The sequence below is a fragment of the Amphibalanus amphitrite genome, unplaced genomic scaffold (assembly GCF_019059575.1).
Source record: "Amphibalanus amphitrite isolate SeventyFive unplaced genomic scaffold, NRLGWU_Aamphi_draft 001853F_arrow, whole genome shotgun sequence".
NCBI lineage: Eukaryota > Metazoa > Arthropoda > Thecostraca > Balanomorpha > Balanidae > Amphibalanus > Amphibalanus amphitrite.
Genome location: NW_024883346.1, coordinates 1,087 through 20,838, shown reverse-complemented (window position 1 = coordinate 20,838; position 19,752 = coordinate 1,087). Strand labels below are relative to the sequence as shown.

Below are 19,752 nucleotides of genomic sequence, written 5' to 3'. Positions count from 1 at the left end.
TTACTGCATTGAATTATTCCTGTAGGTTGGTATATCAACTACACTGAAAAAAAGTCAGCCAAATTTTGGTCTCAGAGACCAGAAAGCGGTCTTTTTTCCCCTATTCAAATCAGACCACACTTTTTGAGCCATTCTGCGCGGTCTTTCTGAAACCCTTTTAGAGAGCTTAGAAACCGGTCTCGCGAAACCATTCAGTGGTCTCACGGAGAAACAAAACTGGTCTCCAAAATGCTCAAAGTGTGTTCTCTTTTGAAACTCTGAGCTGGATGAGACCACGTTCTGGTTTACGATAATACCGCTGGACTGTCTCAACATCAGCCACCATTGGATTAGACCAGAAAATGGTCTCATAGAAGAACTCAAGCCATTCTCGTTACGAGCCTTCTTTCTGGACCCTCGAATGTAGCCCGCGCGCAGCCCCGCCCTGCCGCGCGGCCATATTGCCGCCCAAAATACAACCATGTTTTCTTCTCAAAATGTATTAGTCTCGTATTAGTCGCGTCGTGCCGCGCGCTGCCGGCCCGGTCGACACAGGCCCAGGCCCTCTCAAACACAAATTTCAGTGCAGTAGCATATATGCGGAGACAATTGGCAGTCCCGTCGTGCCACGAGCTGCCGACCCGGTCACAAAAGGCCCAAGCCCTCTCAAACACAAAGCTAGTTCATGCAGTAGCAATGGGCGCGGCGAAAGCAGTCGCGTCGTGCCGCGCTGCAGTCCCCAACCAAAGAACACTCGTCACTCACCCCGGCCGCCGCTACACCGTGGTGAACGCGCGGTTGTGCGAAACGTCTTCTCCTAGAGAGCGAAATTCCTCGGCCGCCACTGTCTCTTGGTTCTTCAATTTGTAGAGGTCGGGAAGATCGTTACCTTCTTCAGAAGCCGAAGTCACTATGACATCTGCCCTTCCAATCTTGATTTCAACGAAATCTTACTGTAGCGAAAGATTAAAAGATTTCTGACCATGACTGATGAGCAAGTGTGTTGTTTCCTCTGTTATCATGCACAATATTTTATATATGGCTAAAGAATGTCTCTACTTATAACAATATAACCCCAAGCGCAGCGCACACCAACGCACACAATTTGCAAATGGCGCCTGACAATGCGCTGTATGTAAACAAGTCCAGAGACTGCACTTATCTGAAACCACCACGCTGCCTCACACCGACGCAGGATATGAGATGAGACCGGCAAACATTCTCACGGTTAGCCCTAAAAAGAGTCGCACCCATGATGCTTCAAACGCTGTTCAAAACGAGACCAACTATCAGGCTTGTCAAACAGGAGACTCGGACAGCCCTAATAAATGAGGTCAAGCAAGCACCATTTCACTATATAGACCACCTCGTGGTTTCACATGAAACCCAATCCGTAACCATTCTCATTTTGTTTTTTCAGTGTACCTCTTGATAAAAACATTGAATAATCCACCTTCAGCTTGTAGCAGAATTAGCAGTGGAGTCACTTGGTTACGTGCATGTTATCTGATGTATAGGCTTTGCGTAATAAGTGTGCATTTTATTTCGGCCTGTTGGTTACTAATACATGCGCTTGGCTAAAAAGCTCATCAATTTTTTGGGGGGAAAGGTTATGGGATAAGAAAATTGACGGAAGCAAAAAAAAACAGCTAAGTTCATATCCCTTCAACAATCCCATTCCTACACTATTCATATATAGGTTTGCAGCGTTAAGTGTCAAAGAAATCATTTCAATTGTATGTGAAAAACGTAAGGTACACGCACTTGAGACGTAAGCGCTGGTTCGTACGTTCCTTCATTTCAGCCTACACCGGTTTCTCTTGGTACTTACCATATCTTGATCATTCTACGCTTTTGTCAATTTGAACCTGATGCATGCTCACAGTCTCAAATCAGCGAACTTTCAGGTTTCATGATTCCGAAACGCTGTGGAGTGCAGCATTGTTTTGTTTTTGCTTGTTTTGTTTTTATTTACATGCCTCGACGAATGGGTCCAATACACATGCGTTATAGTTCGGAGTACTGAGCATTATGGACATGCTAGCTTATAAAATCAAATACCCACGTATGGCAGGAAATGGACAGGACGATTGATATTGTATCATATTGATTGCCGAATAGCTCTTGTCCGTAGTTTTACATAAACTGCACGACAAACAAAAGGACACAGACATTGCAGTCGGCATGTTAAGTTCATCGCATATTCGCTACTTAAACATCTGGTGCATGGCGTTATAGAACGCTAGAGTGTCGTCGATTGGCTCTCCGAGAGGAGCATATGAAAAGCGGATATCCAGTCGCTCGCAGTCTGGTCCCGTCGGGCGCCTCCAGGGCTCGTTCACAGCGATCGTCCGCCAGAACTTGACCCGATCCTCGAACAACTTTTCGCCGACGGTGAGATCCGAGTCGAGCCTCATATGCCGCTGGCTCTGCTCCGTGAAGATGGGCCAGTCCGGAGCGGCTGACGACTCGGAACTGGGCTTCCCGGTCCTGGCGAAGCTGGTCCACAGGCTGACCATGTTGCGGATCATGTTGTGGTTCGGTGTGCCCGGCTTCTCCAGAGGTAGCTCCGTCTGACTGAAGAGGTACATCAGCTCGTCGCCGTGTCCCGCGTCTGTGTTCGAGACCTCCAGAGTGCTGATATTGCTGAAGAATAGTCGGCCCGGTCCCTTGTACTCAAACATGTACTGGTAGACTGCCGTGTGCCGAGACGCTAGACTGCTCTCAGCCAACAGAGCTGCGTTGAAGAAACGATCACTTATTACTCGAGCTACCAGAAGGAAGGGGTTCAGATCAGCAATGACCAAATCAGTGTAGAAATCTCTTACTTTGGTTGCCTCTGCAGTTGGGTCAGCGTCACATTCAAGAATACTGGATGCCGTTCTGGTTGTAAGATCAGACATCAAGCCCCAAGAGAACGTGTCGCCCTCCATGACACCTAGAAAAATTGACTCAACAACGGCAAATATCGGCACAAATGGCCAGCCCTCTTCTTCTGTGACTCCTTGCATCCACGGAACGAGATTGAAGTCTCCCCTCTCGAGCAGAAGTCGTGGATCTTCCGGGAGAAAAGGGTGCTCCACCTCTACATCTACACGAGGCTGATACAGATGTTCAAAGGGACTTGCGCTTGCTAAAAACTGAGATGATGGCACCTGGGTCAGACAACCGACCATCTCAGTGATGTTAGCGACCGGACAGCCCAGTTTCTCAGCCAGTTCATCCGTGAAACCCATTTTTCTTCCGCTGGCACCAAAGTTGGCCAGCGCCGAGCCTGACTGGCTGATGGCGTGGTGGAACAGTCCTTTAGTAAGAGGACTCAGTACCAGAAGTGAAACACTCACTCCGCCCGCTGATTCACCAAAGATCGTCACCGCCTTCGGGTCTCCGCCGAAGCTGGCGATGTTGTCCTGCACCCACTGCAGCAGCAGCACCTGGTCGCGCAAGCCAGAGTTGCCTGGAGCTGCCGCGTCGTAGGTCGTCAGGAAGCCGAACACTCCGAGCCGGTAGTTGAACGTCACCAGCACGATGTCCTCGTCCATCAGGTACTTGGGGCCGTAGTAGCGGTCGTTGCCGCTGCCGCGGATATACATACCGCCGTGAACGAATATCATAACGGGCTGACTGCTGACACTTTGCATGCGGGTGCGCACCTGCCGAGTATAGACGTTCACAAAGAGACAGTCCTCGTTGCCAATCAGCGGCGTCTCGCTAAACGTGTCGATCTGCGGACAGACACTGCCGTGTTCTTTGGCATCCAGCGGCCTCTTCCAGCCCGGGTGGCGCTGCGGTGGTTGGAACCGAAGCTCACCTACCGGTGGCCGCGCGTACGGGATACCCCTGAAGGCGAAGAAAGCTTTTCCAGATGCGCTTCTTTCGAGGTAACCGCGGACAGGACCTTCCTTGGTGCGAACCAGACGCGTCCTGGTCGGAAGACCAGTGTAGTAGCTGGTAACACCCGCCGCTAGCAGCGTTGTCCACAGCAGCAGCCGCAGCATGGCTACAACGTTCCGTTCAGCCAGACAGCACCGACCTGACTGCCCCCGCGCGCTGCCCCTCGCTCGCTGCAGCGTCCCGATAAACTGCAATGCAGCTGAAACCAGTTGGAATCATAACATCTGCCCGAGTCTGTTGCAAGTCGACGAAGGTATTCTGTCGGAAACTACTGCTGCATACCTACATAAACACTGGCAGCTGCAACGCATCAGAAATGAGCTCTCATAGATAGCCGTCTGGTTAGTGCATATATCAAAGGTTACATCTGTTCAGGTCAGCTAGTCGTACAAAGTAGACGTGCGCTGAGAATGACTTACCAAGATCTTGGGGACTGCTCTAATAATAACTGCACGAGGTGCCACAACAGAAAGAAAGAAGACTGTTTCTTTCCATATGCTTTGCTAATCTTGCTTTGCATGTTTTGATTCAGTTTTGTTTCACTATTCATGGCACAATAAGCTTAAATTTGGGTGGCTGTGATAAAACAAATTGGTTATGTGTTCTCACCTCAAATTTCAATGCGTCGCTATCCCAGCATAAGTTAGCAAAAACCTAACCATTCAGATCAGCGGTCAGTTTTAGGCTCTGTTCTTTATGTTAGAAAAAAGGGCAAACGGTCAGAACAAAGCAAAAACGTAAAAGAATATTGAACATTTACACGTACCAAATTCCAGGATCCTCATCACGTGAGGTAAGGAAAATGCTAAGAACGGAGTGATAAATGCACATGAAGAGTCCGCTTAAATCGTACGATGAACAGAAGCTACCCGTCAGGTGCATTATGAGACAAGCATAATTCATGTTGCCTATGTTCGTTATTGAACAGTGTATGGCATAGATAAATAACTCTGCGTCCAGACTGATCAGTGATCATTCATGAAATTCGTTATCTATAAACGCCAGTCCGGCAGACTAAATCATTTGGAATCGAAACGACGTGACGCTGAGTGCTGCTTTATGTTAGCACATCGCTGTTTGATGTTTATCCCATGAACGCAGATCAATGAACAGCCAATCCACCGACCGACTGCATTACAAAACAACACCGAAGAGGGCGTGGAGGGACGCGAAAAACTAAAGGAAGGTCTACTTAAACTTCTCATCTCATCATGCTAAAAGCACAGTTATACGCGACATTGCTGTTGGTGATGAGATGCAGCGGTTTCCGCTACACATCTCTGGGACGTCCTCGGATAGTGCGCACCCAGGAGGGCCACATTCGAGGATACACGTCCAAGAGCGCATCCGGAAAGGAGTATGTCGCCTTCAAGGGCATCCCGTACGCGCGGCCTCCAGTAGGGGAGCTGCGCTTCCAGCCGCCGCAGCGCCACCCAGGCTGGCGGGGAGTGTTGGACGTCAAAGACCACGGCAGTGTCTGTCCTCAGATCGACATGACCGGTAACGTAACATTGGTCGGTGATGAGGACTGTCTGTTCGTGAACGTTTACTCGAGGAAAGTGAGGACGTGGGGGAGCGGCGTCGGCCGTCTGCCGGTAATGGTTTTCGTTCACGGAGGAGCCTTCATTCGCGGCAGCGGCAACGACCGCTACTACGGCCCCAAGTACCTGATGGACGAGGACATCGTGCTGGTGACGTTCAACTACCGGCTCGGGGTGTTCGGCTTCCTGACCACCTACGACGCGGCAGCACCAGGCAACTATGGCTTGCGCGACCAGGTGCTGCTGCTGCAGTGGGTGCAGGACAACATCGCCAGCTTCGGCGGAGACCCGAAGGCGGTGACGATCTTTGGACAGTCGGCGGGAGCGGCCAGCGCTTCACTTCTGGTGCTCAGTCCTATGACTAAAGGTCTGTTCCACCACGCCATCACTCAGTCAGGCTCGGCGCTAGCCAACTTCGCCGCCAGTGGAAGGAAAGTTGGGTTTACAGATGAGCTCGCTCACAAATTAGGCTGCTACAGCACAAACACCGAAGCCATGGTTGCCTGCCTCAAGAAGTTGCCTACCCAGTCGCTGCTGGCGACGGCAACACCAGACAAGCATCTGTACCAGCCACGTGTTGATAGAGATGCCGCCCGACCACTGCTACCAGAAGACCCACGAATTCTTCTCGAGAAAGGACAGTTCCACCATGTACCATGGATGCAGGGTGTCACCAAAGAGGAAGGCTGGTTCTTTGTGCCAATCGTCGCAGACGACAAACAGCTGTCGGCAGGATTCGCCGCTGGTAACGTCATAGCATGGGGTCTAGTGTCTGACATTCTATCCTCTTTGGATTTCAATCCTCTGGATTGTGGGGCAGATCCTATGACAGAAGTGCACAAAGTGAAGAAGTTTTATTTGGGCTCGGAAGGCCATAATACTGTAAGTCGTTTGCCGATTGCCCAGATCATCAGCGATCGTTACTTCAACGCTCCAATGGCGGCAGAGGGCAACCTGGCGTCCCGGAGATCCCCGGTTTACCGGTACGTGTTCGAGTACAAAGGACCAGATCGCCTGTTCTGGGAAAACATCACTCGCCTAAATGAGTTCAACACAGACCCCGGGCACGGCGACGAGCTGCTGTATCTCTTCAGCCAGGCGGAGCTACCTCTAACGAAGCCGGGAACACCGAACTACAACATGACCCGCGACATGGTCAGCCTGTGGACCAGCTTCGCCAGGACCGGGAAGCCCACTTCCGAGTCGTCAGCCGCTCCGGACTGGCCCATCTTCACGGAGCAGAGCCAGCGGCACATGAGGCTCGACTCGAATCTCACCATTGGAGAACGGCTGTTTGAGGACCGCGTTGAGTTCTGGCAGACGATCGCTGTGAACGAGCCCTGGAGACACCCTGTAAAACCGCCCTGTCCTCAAGGACGACTGGCAGGTGGTGATAACAATATTCCGGACGATCTTAACCGAGCCTTCTACGGGGTTCTCATCACAAAGTTCAGTTAGCTTCGAGACATGTGAAATCATTCGAAATCAAGCGACTCTGGTGAGTTGGTTGCGTTCTTTTTGTTTTATGTCCCATGAAATAGAAATGATATGAAAACTTGGTTATTTTAAAGACGAAATATTGTTATTTAATGATGAAGTCTACTGAACGAATTGCTAAGGATCATGTGCGGCGGAACGGGGGGGGGGGGGCACCGACCGGGGCACCGTGCCCACCCCCTTCATTTTGCCATTTTAACATTAGCCCTATGGGCGTTGCATGGAAAGAATGGGACAGTCGGCAGTGCCCCCCCCCCCTTAATTGAAGGTGTTCCGCCGCTCATGCTAAGGATAAAATGACCAACTAAAACATCGGGCGATGCGTTCACCTGCATCACACTTGGCCATATATTTTGTCGTAAGGTTCTGTTGTTACTTCCCTAACGATCATGAACACATTTATGATTCAGCCACGATGAAAATGTTTTTTTTTTTTTTTGTTGGACCATGTACGGCGTCGACGATCGACACAGGCCGACTTTTTAAGTTTGTTTCCGGGATTGCTTGGAGATGGAAGGCGTCAGCGACAGAAGTTGAAACAGAAGAATTAGCATACCTATCATTTGATCAAAGCCCTACCCTACCGTTTGACAGAGACCAACTTTTAAAGTCAGCACTGACCTACGAATGACTTCATATCTTTTGAACCGTCGGCAAAAAAAGTCGCAAGCTCGCAATGTGCCAAGGAAGATTAAACTTTCAGAAAGTAATAGCCTTCCGAGTCTTTAGAACTTGCTAATTTCAGATTTTTGTGAGGGTGGGTCACCTTACCTAAGTCAGGACGGTCACGTGATTCAACCGGCTCACCGGGTCCGGCTGAGGGAGGAGGGGGGGGAGGGGCGGCGGCGGATATCATTCAGTGCGGCAAAGCATGACGGACATGATCATAGGGAACCGGGGGGGGGGGGGGGCAGTGGGGGCAGCTTGCAGCTTGCCCCCCCCCCTTCCCCCAACTCTGGGGCCGTGGGGGCGGTGCCCCCACAACTTTGAGACGGAATACCCACTTCTTTGCAAATGCTTTATTTTTTGTTGAAAAAGACAGGGGATGAGAAAAGTGGCCTAAAACCGTTCAGAAAACAAGATTTTGGGGTACCCTAGGTTGATGATATTATAGGTACTTGATAATATGGCGTGCCCCCCCCCCCCCCAGTCTGAAAGTAGTTCCCGTGCCCCTGGACGTGATTATACCAAGAACGTAGTTGAGGTGATGTTTGGGCAAAGTTGTTTACATATTTAGTGGTGAGGTTATTCCCACACACACGTACACACACAAAAAAACACGACCCAGACCTTCAGGCCTGACCTTGAAGTCGAGCTGACCTCGGAGGTCACTTGTCACCAGCTGCCTGAACCTTTGAAACCGGGTACCCACCCGGGCCGATGCGACACTGCGTCTCTAATGCAGATCCAACGCTCATTGTTTTTCTTTTTTGGTGAAGCCGTAGATCATGGGGGGAACGAAGAGGCGAGGGGGGTCGTAAATTGAAATGTCGTTCCCGTCGCCCCTTCAGTTCTCGGTCGCGGGTAGAAACCGTACGTAGCACGTAGAAACCCGATGGGACCAGCCGGGGTACAGCACTGGGGTACGCCGTACGTACATCAAGGTCAACAACTCAAGCTCTAATTAACAATTGGCTAGGAAACTAGCTCACTGAGAGTAGAGAGATCTAGAGGCAAAGGATGCTCAGAAACGAGCCATGCTGCCCAGCTACATACCTTGAGTTGCTTTCCGATGACTTCAGTCAGCTGCGCTCGCAGTTATTTTGCCGCCTGCCGCTCACCCTATCTTGATCTTGATCTCCCAAACTTGACGTTCAACGTTTCCAGAGAGGTTACCCACTACCAGCCAAATACCACTACTACCACTACTTTGCTTGAAAGCCTAGCTTCGAGCCTTCGGGGCTCCGGCGGCGACACTTGCAACACCGGCCGCCGACCGTCAAATTCCGTCGCCGGCCGTAGTCGGAATCCAACAACGAAACACGACACTACGCCAGACGAGTAGTAAAGTAATCTTGCGCCAGACAGCCTTGTCCCGCCGTGGTTCACATAAACGCCGCCACTCAATGCACCAGCCACAAATCACGCCAGGATTCACGAAAGTGCACCCACGCACCACGCATTTGTCGATTTTTCTCACCCCGCGCACAACTTCCCACGCGTCCGGACACGCGGGTTCCCGGTCGATCAGCTGACTGTCGGCCGGCGGGGAGGAGTAACAACTGCGCATGAGCGGAAATGACGTCACAGTTATTCTCCCGGCGACTTTCGAGGTGGAAGACGAGAAATGCGTGTGCGAGGCGCGACGAGGCCCGTGGGCCGTGAGCGTAGGTGGCGGAACGGAGAGGGCACCGGGGCACCGTGCCCCTTTTGATTTTGGCATTTTAACATAAGACTTTATGGGCGTTGCATCATGCATGGAAAGAATGAGACCAAAAGTCGGCAGTGCCTTTCCCCCCCTCTTAATTGAAAATTTGAAGGTGTTCCGCGGCGGAACACCTTCAAAGTAGCGGCGGAACTTCCGCCGCTAGCTACTGTCCGTGAGGACTGCGGATACGATAATTTTCGATGACTCCAACTCTGGTTTCCAAACTCGCCTCAGACTCCGACTTCGGTCAGAACTGTCGACTCAGGCTCACGACTCCGCAGCCCTGGCGCGTGTGGCAGTGAAAAGAAGTGAGTGGACAACCGCGACCCCTTTATCAATTTCAGCGTCCCCCCCCCCCGTCCCCTTCCACAAGAGGGTCACCACCGATCAGCATCAGCTGAGAATCAGCCCGTCGGGTTATCGTTCATTCCAGCGCTACGTTGAAAAGGGTATTTTTGAAAATAAACCGGCATCGATGCATTTGCATAAAAATAGCAGCGATTGAAAGCTCGAAGATCTCCACCCGATCAGCATATCAAACAGGTCATTGAATTCCGTAGATCATCATAGGGCGCTGACCCACAAGGTCTATCGGCCAAAAAAAAAATGGCTTCTGGAAATGCCGGTGTCACATCCTGGCGCTCTTTAGAGTCGGTACTTACAAGTCAGTGGAACGGTGTAACTGAGTTGCACCGTCCACACATACCAATCCGTCCAATAAGTAAATGCCACGCTGAATATTCCAAACTATAGGTAGTAGTCTGCTCAGTCGTCAGTCGTCCCCAGTCGGCTCAGTCTGCAGAGAGCTGCATATTTAGTAGCATAAGCCATGGACTTCATGAAATCAATCATCGATTTACATAAATATTGTACGTATCGATGGGGCCAATGCCCTCGCCACCCTGCGGGACCGGGGTGAGCACAGGACATGTGCCTGTGCTCACCAAAGTGGTCAAGGCCTCCTAAACGATCTACCAAATGCACATCCAATGAACCACGTCAATGGGCAGATGGCATCACTTGATCGAGAGGTGTAAGTCATATTGCATCCGAAATTGTACGATTCGCTAAAAACAAGTGTTAACGCTTGCTCAGCGTTAACTTTCAGGAATCGGCTATTCAACGTCAGGCCATAACAAACGAGCGGAGCGATGTTTCATCCCATCGGCTTCCCCTCCTGTTAAAGGGACCCTCCCACCTTCAAAAAAGTTTATGAATTGGCATGAAAGTGATGTCGCTCGTTTCAGAAAGAGCGAAAACGAATTTCTACCAAATTTCACCCAAAAATATTCACCGGTTTTCAAGATATTAGACTTTTACTTTTGTTTACTTATTTGGGATCTCCGCTGTTTCTAGCGACTTTATTTTAGAAGTGCGGCGTTTGCGGCAGATGTTGCGCGCAAATAGCATATACCACCGCGTGCTACAAAACGTTTTAGTCAAACATTTAAAAATCGTTAGATATTTGCGCTGACGTCACACATTCAGAGGGGTATTCCTAAGCATTAGCCCCTCTGAATCAAAATGCTGCAATTTTGAAATTCAATATTTCCGATTTAAGGCATTTCTCGATGTTGTGAGTGCCGAAACCGGTAATTGTTTTTTATTTCATTATTGTGAGCCAGGGACCCCATTTTGGCTATCTCAACTCAAATCTAATGTTAAGGTGGGAGGGTGCACCTTAACAGGAATACGATAAATATAATGATCCGGGAAGTATATTTGGCCAAATAAAACGGAAGAGTTCACATATCGCGACATTGTAAGCATAAATTCATCTATAGATATCGCGAATGTGGAACACAGTACCTGATAAGAAGGAATAAACATCCCATGTCAGCCACGTAAAAGAAATAAATAGCTAAAACGCATAAGGCACATCAGTCACATTTTGATCGTCAGTTGAACTGGTAGATAGACAGCAAGGTACAGCGGAGACAGCCGCAGACACTAGCAAAGTATACGGGAAGTTGTACTTACAGGGCGAAAGATTGGTTGGTAGACAATGAGATGTTGAGATATAAAGGTGCAATCTACAGAAAATAATATACTCTTTTGATCATGATCCCCAGCATTTTGATCTAAAAAGGTCACTTCATTAAGTCTCAGAGAAACACGATTTATCAAACATGATTAAATGTATACGAAGGAGAGCATAAGACCCAAACATTGATGATAAGTACAGTACCATTGAATGCGACGAACGCAAAATATTTACAAATAAAACGTTAAATAGCTGAGTAGGAATAAAGGTAAATACATTTCAGGTCATCATTGGCACACACCGGAGTCAGCAGGATAGTTATAAAAACGGCTTACTCCATATGTCAAGGTAAGTACAAATAGTCATACTGGGAGGAAATATCATCAAACATTCCGTCAAAGCGCTAGGGTGAGAGGCGGCGTTGGTCACTGTGCAGCATCCCAGAGGAGAAGCCTCTCCCGCCGCTAGGTGGCAGTGTCGTCCACTCGCTAGATGGCGTTGACGTGCCGGGAGTCTTCACCCTGCATCAGGCGGAAGTCGGCCAACAGTCGGGACAGCTTATCGTGCGGACCCAGTCCGTGCATCTGGGAACTCTCGCACGCCTTCTGGTAAAAGTACAGCGCCGGCGCCGGACACGAGCGCTCAAAATAGAAGAGGCGGAAGCTGGGGTCGACCGCGCGGTGCACGTGCAGCCCGGAGAACTTGACGAAGGCGCCGTACAGATCGTACGGCAGGCGGCTGGAGCTGCCTCCGACCCGCGGAACTCCCATCGGAATAGAGTCCAGCGTCTGCTCACGGACTGCAGAGACAGAGTAAGAGGGGGGTCAGCGGTGTATCAAATATCAATACAGCAGGGTCAGACGGAGCCGCTAAAAAAACAATTATACAGGGACTCCCGACAAATCACATCAGCACATTAATTTCGTCCGGCACATGACAGACCTTCCTTGCAAAAGCAAAAACTACTAGGTGAGGTCAGACTCTGACCTCCATAGTAGTTTGTGGCGCTGTCGTACTTACCAATTTTGTAGTCATCCATATAGAACGACATGATGGCATAGTGTTCGCCGTCGAAGTGTCCGTAGTCCTTGCGCAGTTCCAGTTTGTCGGGCCGCAGGTTGGTGGTTCCGTAGTAGCCCACAGCCGGGTAGTATTCCACCCACGGGATGGGGCAGAACACCTCCCAGCCGCGGATCGTCTGCATACGAGCCTGAAGGGAACACCAAGGGGTTAGTTAGGGATGAGATAAGCTGGGGTACGGACACGTAAACGACGTAACAGCGTGATCATGTGCCGACAAGGAGCTACCAAGAAGATAAGGAACATACGGGTAAATGGACTTGGTTTGAATCCAGTGAAAATACAGGAATGAGGTACTGGGTGGTCATCGACTTATAGTCCCCTAAATAGTTATTAGCGTATGACGTAGGCTATCAAATCGTCATTGCAACACATCAGTCAATATACGCACACTGAAAATGCCGTTGAGTTCCTAATTCATCAATGCTTAGGTCACGACACACAAAGTACAGGGTATGCACGTTAATGAGGAATCGAGATGCCCTAGCACTGCTACAACCAACTGTCCAAGCTCTATCATCCCCCACGACCCGCCCCTCCAACTCCTCTTTCTCAGCACTCACCCTGTTCAGCAGCTCCGAGTTGAACTCGACGGGTTCGCTCAGCAGCAGCACCAGCGCCTGCTGCCACCGGCCGCGCGTCTGTTCCCCCACCGTATCCACCATATCGAACTGGGACGGCGGCTCCCGGTGGGGCCACACCACCGCCTCGAACCTGTGCGCCGCCGCCGAGCGCCGCTCGTTGGCCTGCTTCACCAGTCTCCTGAGCGGCTCGAACAGAGACGTGTCCGCTTCTCCGGGGACCAGGAACAGCATCAGCGCCACGTTCTCGTTCTTGTTGATGAGCTCCTGGACGAAGGTGTGGGCGCGGTCCACGTGATGAGGCTGGACGGAGAGCAGGATGGACACGGTGGGTTTCTCGGTGACGAATGGAATCGGCACTAGCTCGGCCTTCAGGATCGGACGGTGCACCTCGACACGGCGCGTCTGAGTGGCCCCGCCAGAGTCGGGCTGCACCTCCATGTCGAGAATGTAGTCCATTCCGCGGGTGCCGTCAAAGCGTCGGTATCCGGCTCGGAGTTTTACCAGCTGTACGGGCGCTGTCTTGCGCAGCTCGGCCATGCCCAGCTCCATCACGTCCTGGGGAGATGAGGCGAAGGGTAAGTAGATGTTGCACATTGAATTGACGACGTGGTCGCAGCTGATGACACGGATCGTGACTTTACAACTGTATAACTTCAGTACCAGCCGGAGGGATAGAGGCAGGCATGAATGTGGTCAGTACGAGACAGTGATACTGACCGCATAAAGAAAAAATGGCAATGAAACGAGATGGCCATATCCTTGCACCACTACCCAAACTAATAATGCATTAATTGCAAATGGCAAAGGTCGATTTTTCACCATTTCCATTATAACATCCCACAACTCATTTCGTTTTTCATCATCCAATCATTTATCCATATTTCCTCGCTCATCACAACACCCCCACAATATCGCCTCTATACATTTCCCTTCCCACACTCTCAATCCTACGTCGCCTCTCAGCCCCCATTCCACACTCACCTGAATATCCAGTCTGTCCACCTCGGTGTGCGGGTCGACCACCTGCTGCTCGGATCGGAGGAACATCTCCGTCTCGGAGAATCGCTCCCACATGTTAATGTGGTGCCGGCTGGCCGTGCGGACCGGGGCCGGGGAGCCCGTGGGCCACGGCAGCGGCTCCGGCTCGCCGGACTCCTCCTTGGAGTCATCGCCTGTGGGAGGGGAGGAGAGGTTAGAATGTGGGGAGAGGTCAGAATGAGAGGAGAGGTCAGAGTTTAGGAGACAGTGAGAGGTTAGTCTGGGGAGGGAGACGTCAGCGGGACAGTCTGAGAATGAAAGGTCTACTGGAAAGTCTTGTTGGGAAGTTAACGGCCTTTATCTGGAGGTAAGGATGAGACAAACTATGGTCGAGGATATACTTTGACGTAAGATGTTATCGGCCTTGGGGTCCACTAACGAATATAGCTAGAATGCTGTCAAAAAGAGCTTCAAACATTATCAGCAGCGTCATAGATCGCGGAAAATGCTCTCACAAAGGAAACATCACACAAATGTCTGAGTACCTAACAACCCTGTCAGCACTTCCCAAGTCCAAAGCAGCATTTCTACCGCCCAACAATCCCACTGAGCCCTTTACTAACTCTAACTCCTATCGTCCCTCCACTGCGCGGTCCTCACCAGCCTTAGCCCTGCTGAGCACATGCAGGTTCCTCTGGTTATCCTCCAGTGCACGGCGCAGCTGACCGATACGTTCATCAATCTCGGCGATCTCCAGCCGTGAGAAGGCGGCGTGCAGTCGGTTGTGGTCGGCGGCAGAGTGGACTGCCTGGATGGAGACCAGGCCCGGCAGGTCGCCCTCGGCCGACGGGTCGTACAGGTGCGCCTCCTGAGAGACGAACCACTTACCCTGTGGGAAGAGGGGTGAGGGATGAGCCACACGCCCTACTGAGGCGAGTGGAGCATAGAATCACGGGGTTTGATGGCGGTCAGAGCTGAACTTTACTGAACTCTGCTAGAAACAGTATGGTGAGCCGTGAAGTGAAACAGGGGTCGGTCGGGTGTTACCACAAGAGAAGATGGGGAAGGATGGTTTGGAAATACACAGATAACAGGAAGACAACGGCAGTTTGTTTAGACAGAGAGGTGACACCAAATGAGATAACGTGCTTTGAGAGAATAGTCCTAAACACGTAGGTAGTAAAAAAGCGTAGGTAGATGCATAACCCGCCTGAATCCTGATAGCAGCTACCTATACCTACATAACTACATAACGCATTCTAAAAAAAAAACGTGCGCTCTGATAAAGGTTATAACCTCTCTTTTGGATGATGCCTATTGCAGCAGTAAAAGCTGAACAAGCAAGCCTCCGTGCCAAGTGCTCACGCACAGCTCAAGGCCGCGAAGGCAACGGAAGTAAAGCCGAGCGGTCATCTAATGACTGCTAACGACCACTAATGACACTCGGACGACCTTGTCTGTGTGCGGCCGAGGGAATGGGCTCACTGGTCTGTGACTGGACGGTAGAGAACTAGAGAGGAGTGACGCGCGGGAACTGAACTCATATAGTGCATTTAGGAAATGCTGAACCTTTATAAGGTGCATTATGGAATCGGCCCCAATAGTGCATTTAGGATATACTGAACCTTTATATGGTAAGGAATCGTCTAAGTTCAGCTGATATCAGAACAACGAGTAAAACGAAATTTAGCCACTACCATTGTTCTCGTCTGTGTCAAGTGCCGTAGATCGGCATTGGCTTTTTCGTGAATTCTCAGGCAATATTCCATTCCAGGACACACACCCTTCCTTCCCCACTTTTCCTCGATCCGTTGTATACCCCTAGCCTTTTGCCTATTCCGTGTTCACCGTCCATCCCATTCTCTCCCCTGTCATACCTCCCTCTCTCTCTCCCACTCCCCGGCTTCTCTCTCCTCTCCAGCCTCGGGCCAGGCCCGGCGCCGGACGGCCGCCGCTGTACCCTCTGCCAAGGTCACTGCACCGCCGCCTCCGCCGCCGCCGGTCCCAGACCGGTGTTTGCGACATCGCCCACGCGTTGAGCCCACGGCGGCGGCGGCGGCAGCGGAGGCGATGACGGTACGGAGTCGGTAGCGTTCACAGGTACGGGGTCCAGGTAAGGTGAGGGGTCTCAATTGACAGGAAGGTCGTCCAGGACAGCACACGACAGTGCTGGATAACGCCACGAGCTAACTACATTGAGCGTTCGTACTGCCGGCACTATGATTGAATAAATTGTTTTTACTTACGTAGTGGCAAGCGTCAGGCTGCTATCCAACATGAACGGTATACAGCAACAGAAAGGTAGAAATATAGCCATGATTTTATCTTAGCGCTTTCTTATTAGAATGAATGGCAATGAAGCTGAGGAATCTGGAATTCCTCAATATCCACTCCAACCTAATTAATTCAGTTCACCTTCAAAGGGCATCAGTAGAGTTCGACATGACCTAATTTAGCGTTCAGTCCACCTGAACTAAAATCATCAAACCGGTTTGTGACCAACGTCTCCACCCCATGTAATCCAGACCAGAGACGGCCACTCGAAACCGTAAACGTCCATGTAGGTAGACGCTTCAGTCATCATATCTGACCAGATATGAACCCTAAACCTCTCTGAAGAGTGAAGACACTATAGTCATCATGTCTGAACAGTATCTTTAAACGCCTACTTGTCCTCCATGGCCCCTAAGCCCCACATCCCCTCCCCTGCTGACCTCAGTGAACAAGATGCCACATGACCCCTGATGACCCCCGGTGACCTCGGTGACCTCGGTGACCTACCTGGGCGCGGTCGGTGCAGCGGATACCACCCAGCAGCTCCAGACACGAGATGAGCGCCTGATCACCAGTCAGAGCAGAGGTCTGGAGACGGGCCTCACACTCGGCCTTTCGTTCGGTGTTCACCAGCAGCTGACGGGAGAGCAGCAGACCGCCGTCTAGAGAAAGAGAGAGAGAGAGAGAGAGGGGAGGGGTCAGGTAAAAATAGAGGCTAAGACTCGATCTTGAGATATGAAGAAATAAAAGCCAGGGGAACCAGGACCCGGTGTGAGACGATTACGGGTCGGAGAGCTCGTACATCGGTTGAAATAATCGCATGACGTCTCTTCACCGAACTAGCATCATAACGGCCATCACTTAACTGGATATGTGACATCAGTAAATGACATCAGCAGCCGATAGGATGCCGCAATGACGCTGATACACTGTGAGAACTCGAAACTCCGTATAAACGATGGTGACGTCGGGGTCTGAGCACTGAACCACTCATACAAACTCGGAACTCCTCGTTTATGCCGTCACGTAGATCACCTTTCTCCATCCCACAGCGTCGAGAGCAAATGAAAGACAGGTGGCCAAGAGTAATATTTCCCAGATGACGCCCACGTTAACCACATTTCTCTCCGCCGTTACCGTGATTTAGTGCCAACACATGTCCGAGCGCCAACTCCCGCAAACGTGAGAGAAAGTACTGGCATACGGAAATTTTCTGTCGAGATTCAAATACAAACACAATATGTGAATCCATAAGGAAGGCGTCCAGCATGTGACAGCAGCGCTAAACATCCCGTGAAGTTCAGCAAAAAAGGAGAAACTATTGATTTCAAAACAGGACGTGGCCGTCCGAAACCAGCCGTATCTAAACTACAGCAGCTCAGCTCAGCGTTCACTCAGTCTTGAGACATCTGTGTTACGAGACGGCCATAGCTCTGCGGATTATCCGGGCAGGATCTGGTCACCGTTACACAGAGCGAGGCCAGACTTTGGTCCCATCCACTGCGATCAAATCACACCGGCCACCGGCAGAATCAACAGGCAAACAGAGTCAGAGAGTCCAGCGGACTCTATACTTCAAAAAAAACAAAAAAAAAACAGGAACCCTGGACTTCTCTCCCGCTCACAGACAAACCGACTATCACATCCAGTCACAGTAGGGGTCTGTGTCTCGTCCCCTAGTGGGGGAAGGGACACCACGGGGGCGGGGTAAACCCAGCGGTTCTGCTCGCTTCAGTGGCGTGTCGACCCCGTACGACACCTGACCTGATGGCTCGGTCCACTGCACACGCCGATTTGGCAACCGTTGCCAGATCTGGTCGCACAGGGCTGCCGCCCGACGCCTTGACCCCATTGCAGGAATCGCAGAGAATGAGATTATGCGACAGGGCGCTGCTTACCGCTCGGCTAAGCGCGACGGCTCGTGATCAATACGCTAGCGGCTAGGGTTACAATATATAGCCGGCTTATAAATAGACAGTCTTGGATTTTCGAGTCCTGTACCATCGCCGTACAACGAATGCAGCACACAGTGACCGACTTGAAGCTATGCTAAACCAAACGTGCGCAATGCGTCGGACTATCATCAATCATCGGCAAAATTTATCATATTTTTATTTCTGGTCATGACCATCATTCCTGAGTCACTGACCGGCTGACAGTAGCTCATCTGCCGTTCTACCGGCACAATTTATGCCCATCCAAACGGACCGTGGGCAGTGGGCACCCGTGGCCGACGACCCGGCTCGCGGCTCCGTTCCGGCTCCCGACCGTCCCACCAGGCACCAGCGGCTCCCAACCGCCCGACCAGCTCCACTGCCGACCGGCACGACGGCCCACCAGCTCAGCGGTCGACCGCGAGCCGGCACCGGTCGGCCGGCAGGGTCACTGGCCTTCACCGTGGCCGCTCCCAGCACCGCCGCTGTTCCGCCGCGGCGACCCGAAAACGAGGAGCAGCACGGCGCAAACAAGGGACAGGTATCGAGGAGTGGTCGCCGCGTTCGGGCCTCGGGGCCGGTCGGCAGGGAGGGTAGGCGAGAATAGTGTAATAACCATGAAATAGGTTTATATCTGGATAAAAATAACCGAGTTGCGCATCCACTGGATTATCTAAAATCGTACGCCTGCAACCAGGTTTCATCATCCGATGTAACGCATGCTCTTCACAAGGACTAAATCGAAAACCGGAAACTTCAACAACTGGCAAGGAAAAAAAACCTGGCAATCAACTTCCTGCACAAACATCCAATCACAATTGAAAACACTACAGTCCATACAAACACCACCCACTCCTCCACCGGGAATCGATCCCGCGCCCTCATCACACACAGTACTCACCGAGCCTGCACGAGTCCTGGTGGCGTGCGCCGAGGAGCACATCAGTGCTGACGCTGAGATCCTCGGCCAACTCCTTCAGCCGATAGCCGCGCACGTACGTGTTGTCGCGCACGATGAAGAAGAAGTCGTACATGTTGCCGAAGTGGCTGGCCACGTACTCGGCCGTCCGCATCGGAAGGTTGTCCGTGCCGTCCTGAGGGAAAATGGAAGAGGAAGCGTTATAGAAGGGTTTTATGGTAGGGTCAAGGGAGGAGTTATGAATACTAAAGCCGCTCTACTGCATAGAAAGGTGAAGTGAAGCCCTCACAAAGCATCAATCCCGATGGCAGTACCGTTAGGCACAAATTCTGCGCTAAAACAAAGTATTGTCCTAGCACGACCATCCGGGTCTCAGTGCTCCACAGCCCCCGATATGCACAATACGCGCTGAGTATAGCTGCCGTGAAAGCAGGTCACGGCCACTGTCGGCCACGTCTGCGTCGGACAACACAGTCAGTGTCGATTCAAAGAAGCTTGGCATTGGTGACGCTCCAGCAAATCGTGCGAGTGACGGTCCAACAATGCACGCTTTCAGTGACTTGCTATTAGACGTTCCAGCACTTGCGCATCATCAGTGTTGAGCTCAGTCATGGCGTACCATCAGTGATATGCCATAAGAACCACCATGATATACCATAACAACCACCATGTATTACCATAACGTCAGTGCTACCACCACACGCGTACTATCAGTGACGT

General features: G+C 51.2%; 3 protein-coding genes across 3 annotated transcripts; 1 reads left to right on the top strand and 2 right to left on the bottom strand.

The window, feature by feature from the left end:
- Positions 1-461: 461 nt before the first annotated feature.
- Positions 462-4,358, bottom strand: LOC122375494 (juvenile hormone esterase-like). The gene has a single exon (XM_043354906.1). The coding sequence runs from the start codon at positions 3,975-3,977 to the stop codon at positions 2,187-2,189; it is 1,791 nt and encodes a 596-aa protein (XP_043210841.1). The 5' UTR covers positions 3,978-4,358; the 3' UTR covers positions 462-2,186.
- On the top strand, positions 4,351-6,969 carry LOC122375495 (venom carboxylesterase-6-like). Its single transcript, XM_043354907.1, has 2 exons — positions 4,351-4,666; positions 4,975-6,969. Exon 2 carries the CDS (start codon positions 5,085-5,087, stop codon positions 6,870-6,872), a length of 1,788 nt encoding a protein of 595 aa, XP_043210842.1. The 5' UTR covers positions 4,351-4,666; positions 4,975-5,084; the 3' UTR covers positions 6,873-6,969.
- Positions 6,970-10,981: 4,012 nt separating this feature from the next.
- On the bottom strand, positions 10,982-19,232 carry LOC122375490 (chondroitin sulfate synthase 2-like). The gene is made up of 7 exons (XM_043354900.1): positions 19,015-19,232; positions 16,687-16,841; positions 14,566-14,794; positions 13,909-14,099; positions 12,907-13,482; positions 12,284-12,473; positions 10,982-12,062 (listed from the first exon to the last, which is right to left on the bottom strand). The coding sequence occupies exons 1-7, from the start codon at positions 19,184-19,186 to the stop codon at positions 11,752-11,754; spliced, it is 1,824 nt and encodes a 607-aa protein (XP_043210835.1). The 5' UTR covers positions 19,187-19,232; the 3' UTR covers positions 10,982-11,751.
- Between the last annotated feature and the right edge of the window lie 520 nt (positions 19,233-19,752).

Bases quoted from the DNA above. Each gene is read 5' to 3' on its own strand.
- LOC122375494 (XM_043354906.1), bottom strand. From the start codon at position 3,977: ATGCTGCGGCTGCTGCTGTGGACAACGCTGCTAGCGGCGGGTGTTACC.
- LOC122375495 (XM_043354907.1), top strand. From the start codon at position 5,085: ATGCTAAAAGCACAGTTATACGCGACATTGCTGTTGGTGATGAGATGC.
- LOC122375490 (XM_043354900.1), bottom strand. From the start codon at position 19,186: ATGCGGACGGCCGAGTACGTGGCCAGCCACTTCGGCAACATGTACGAC. The intron at 16,842-19,014 runs GTGAGTACTGTG...CTCTTTCTCTAG, and splicing joins CCAGGACTCGTGCAGGCTCG to ACGGCGGTCTGCTGCTCTCC. The intron at 14,100-14,565 runs GTGAGGACCGCG...CCCCTCCCACAG, and splicing joins GCTCAGCAGGGCTAAGGCTG to GCGATGACTCCAAGGAGGAG.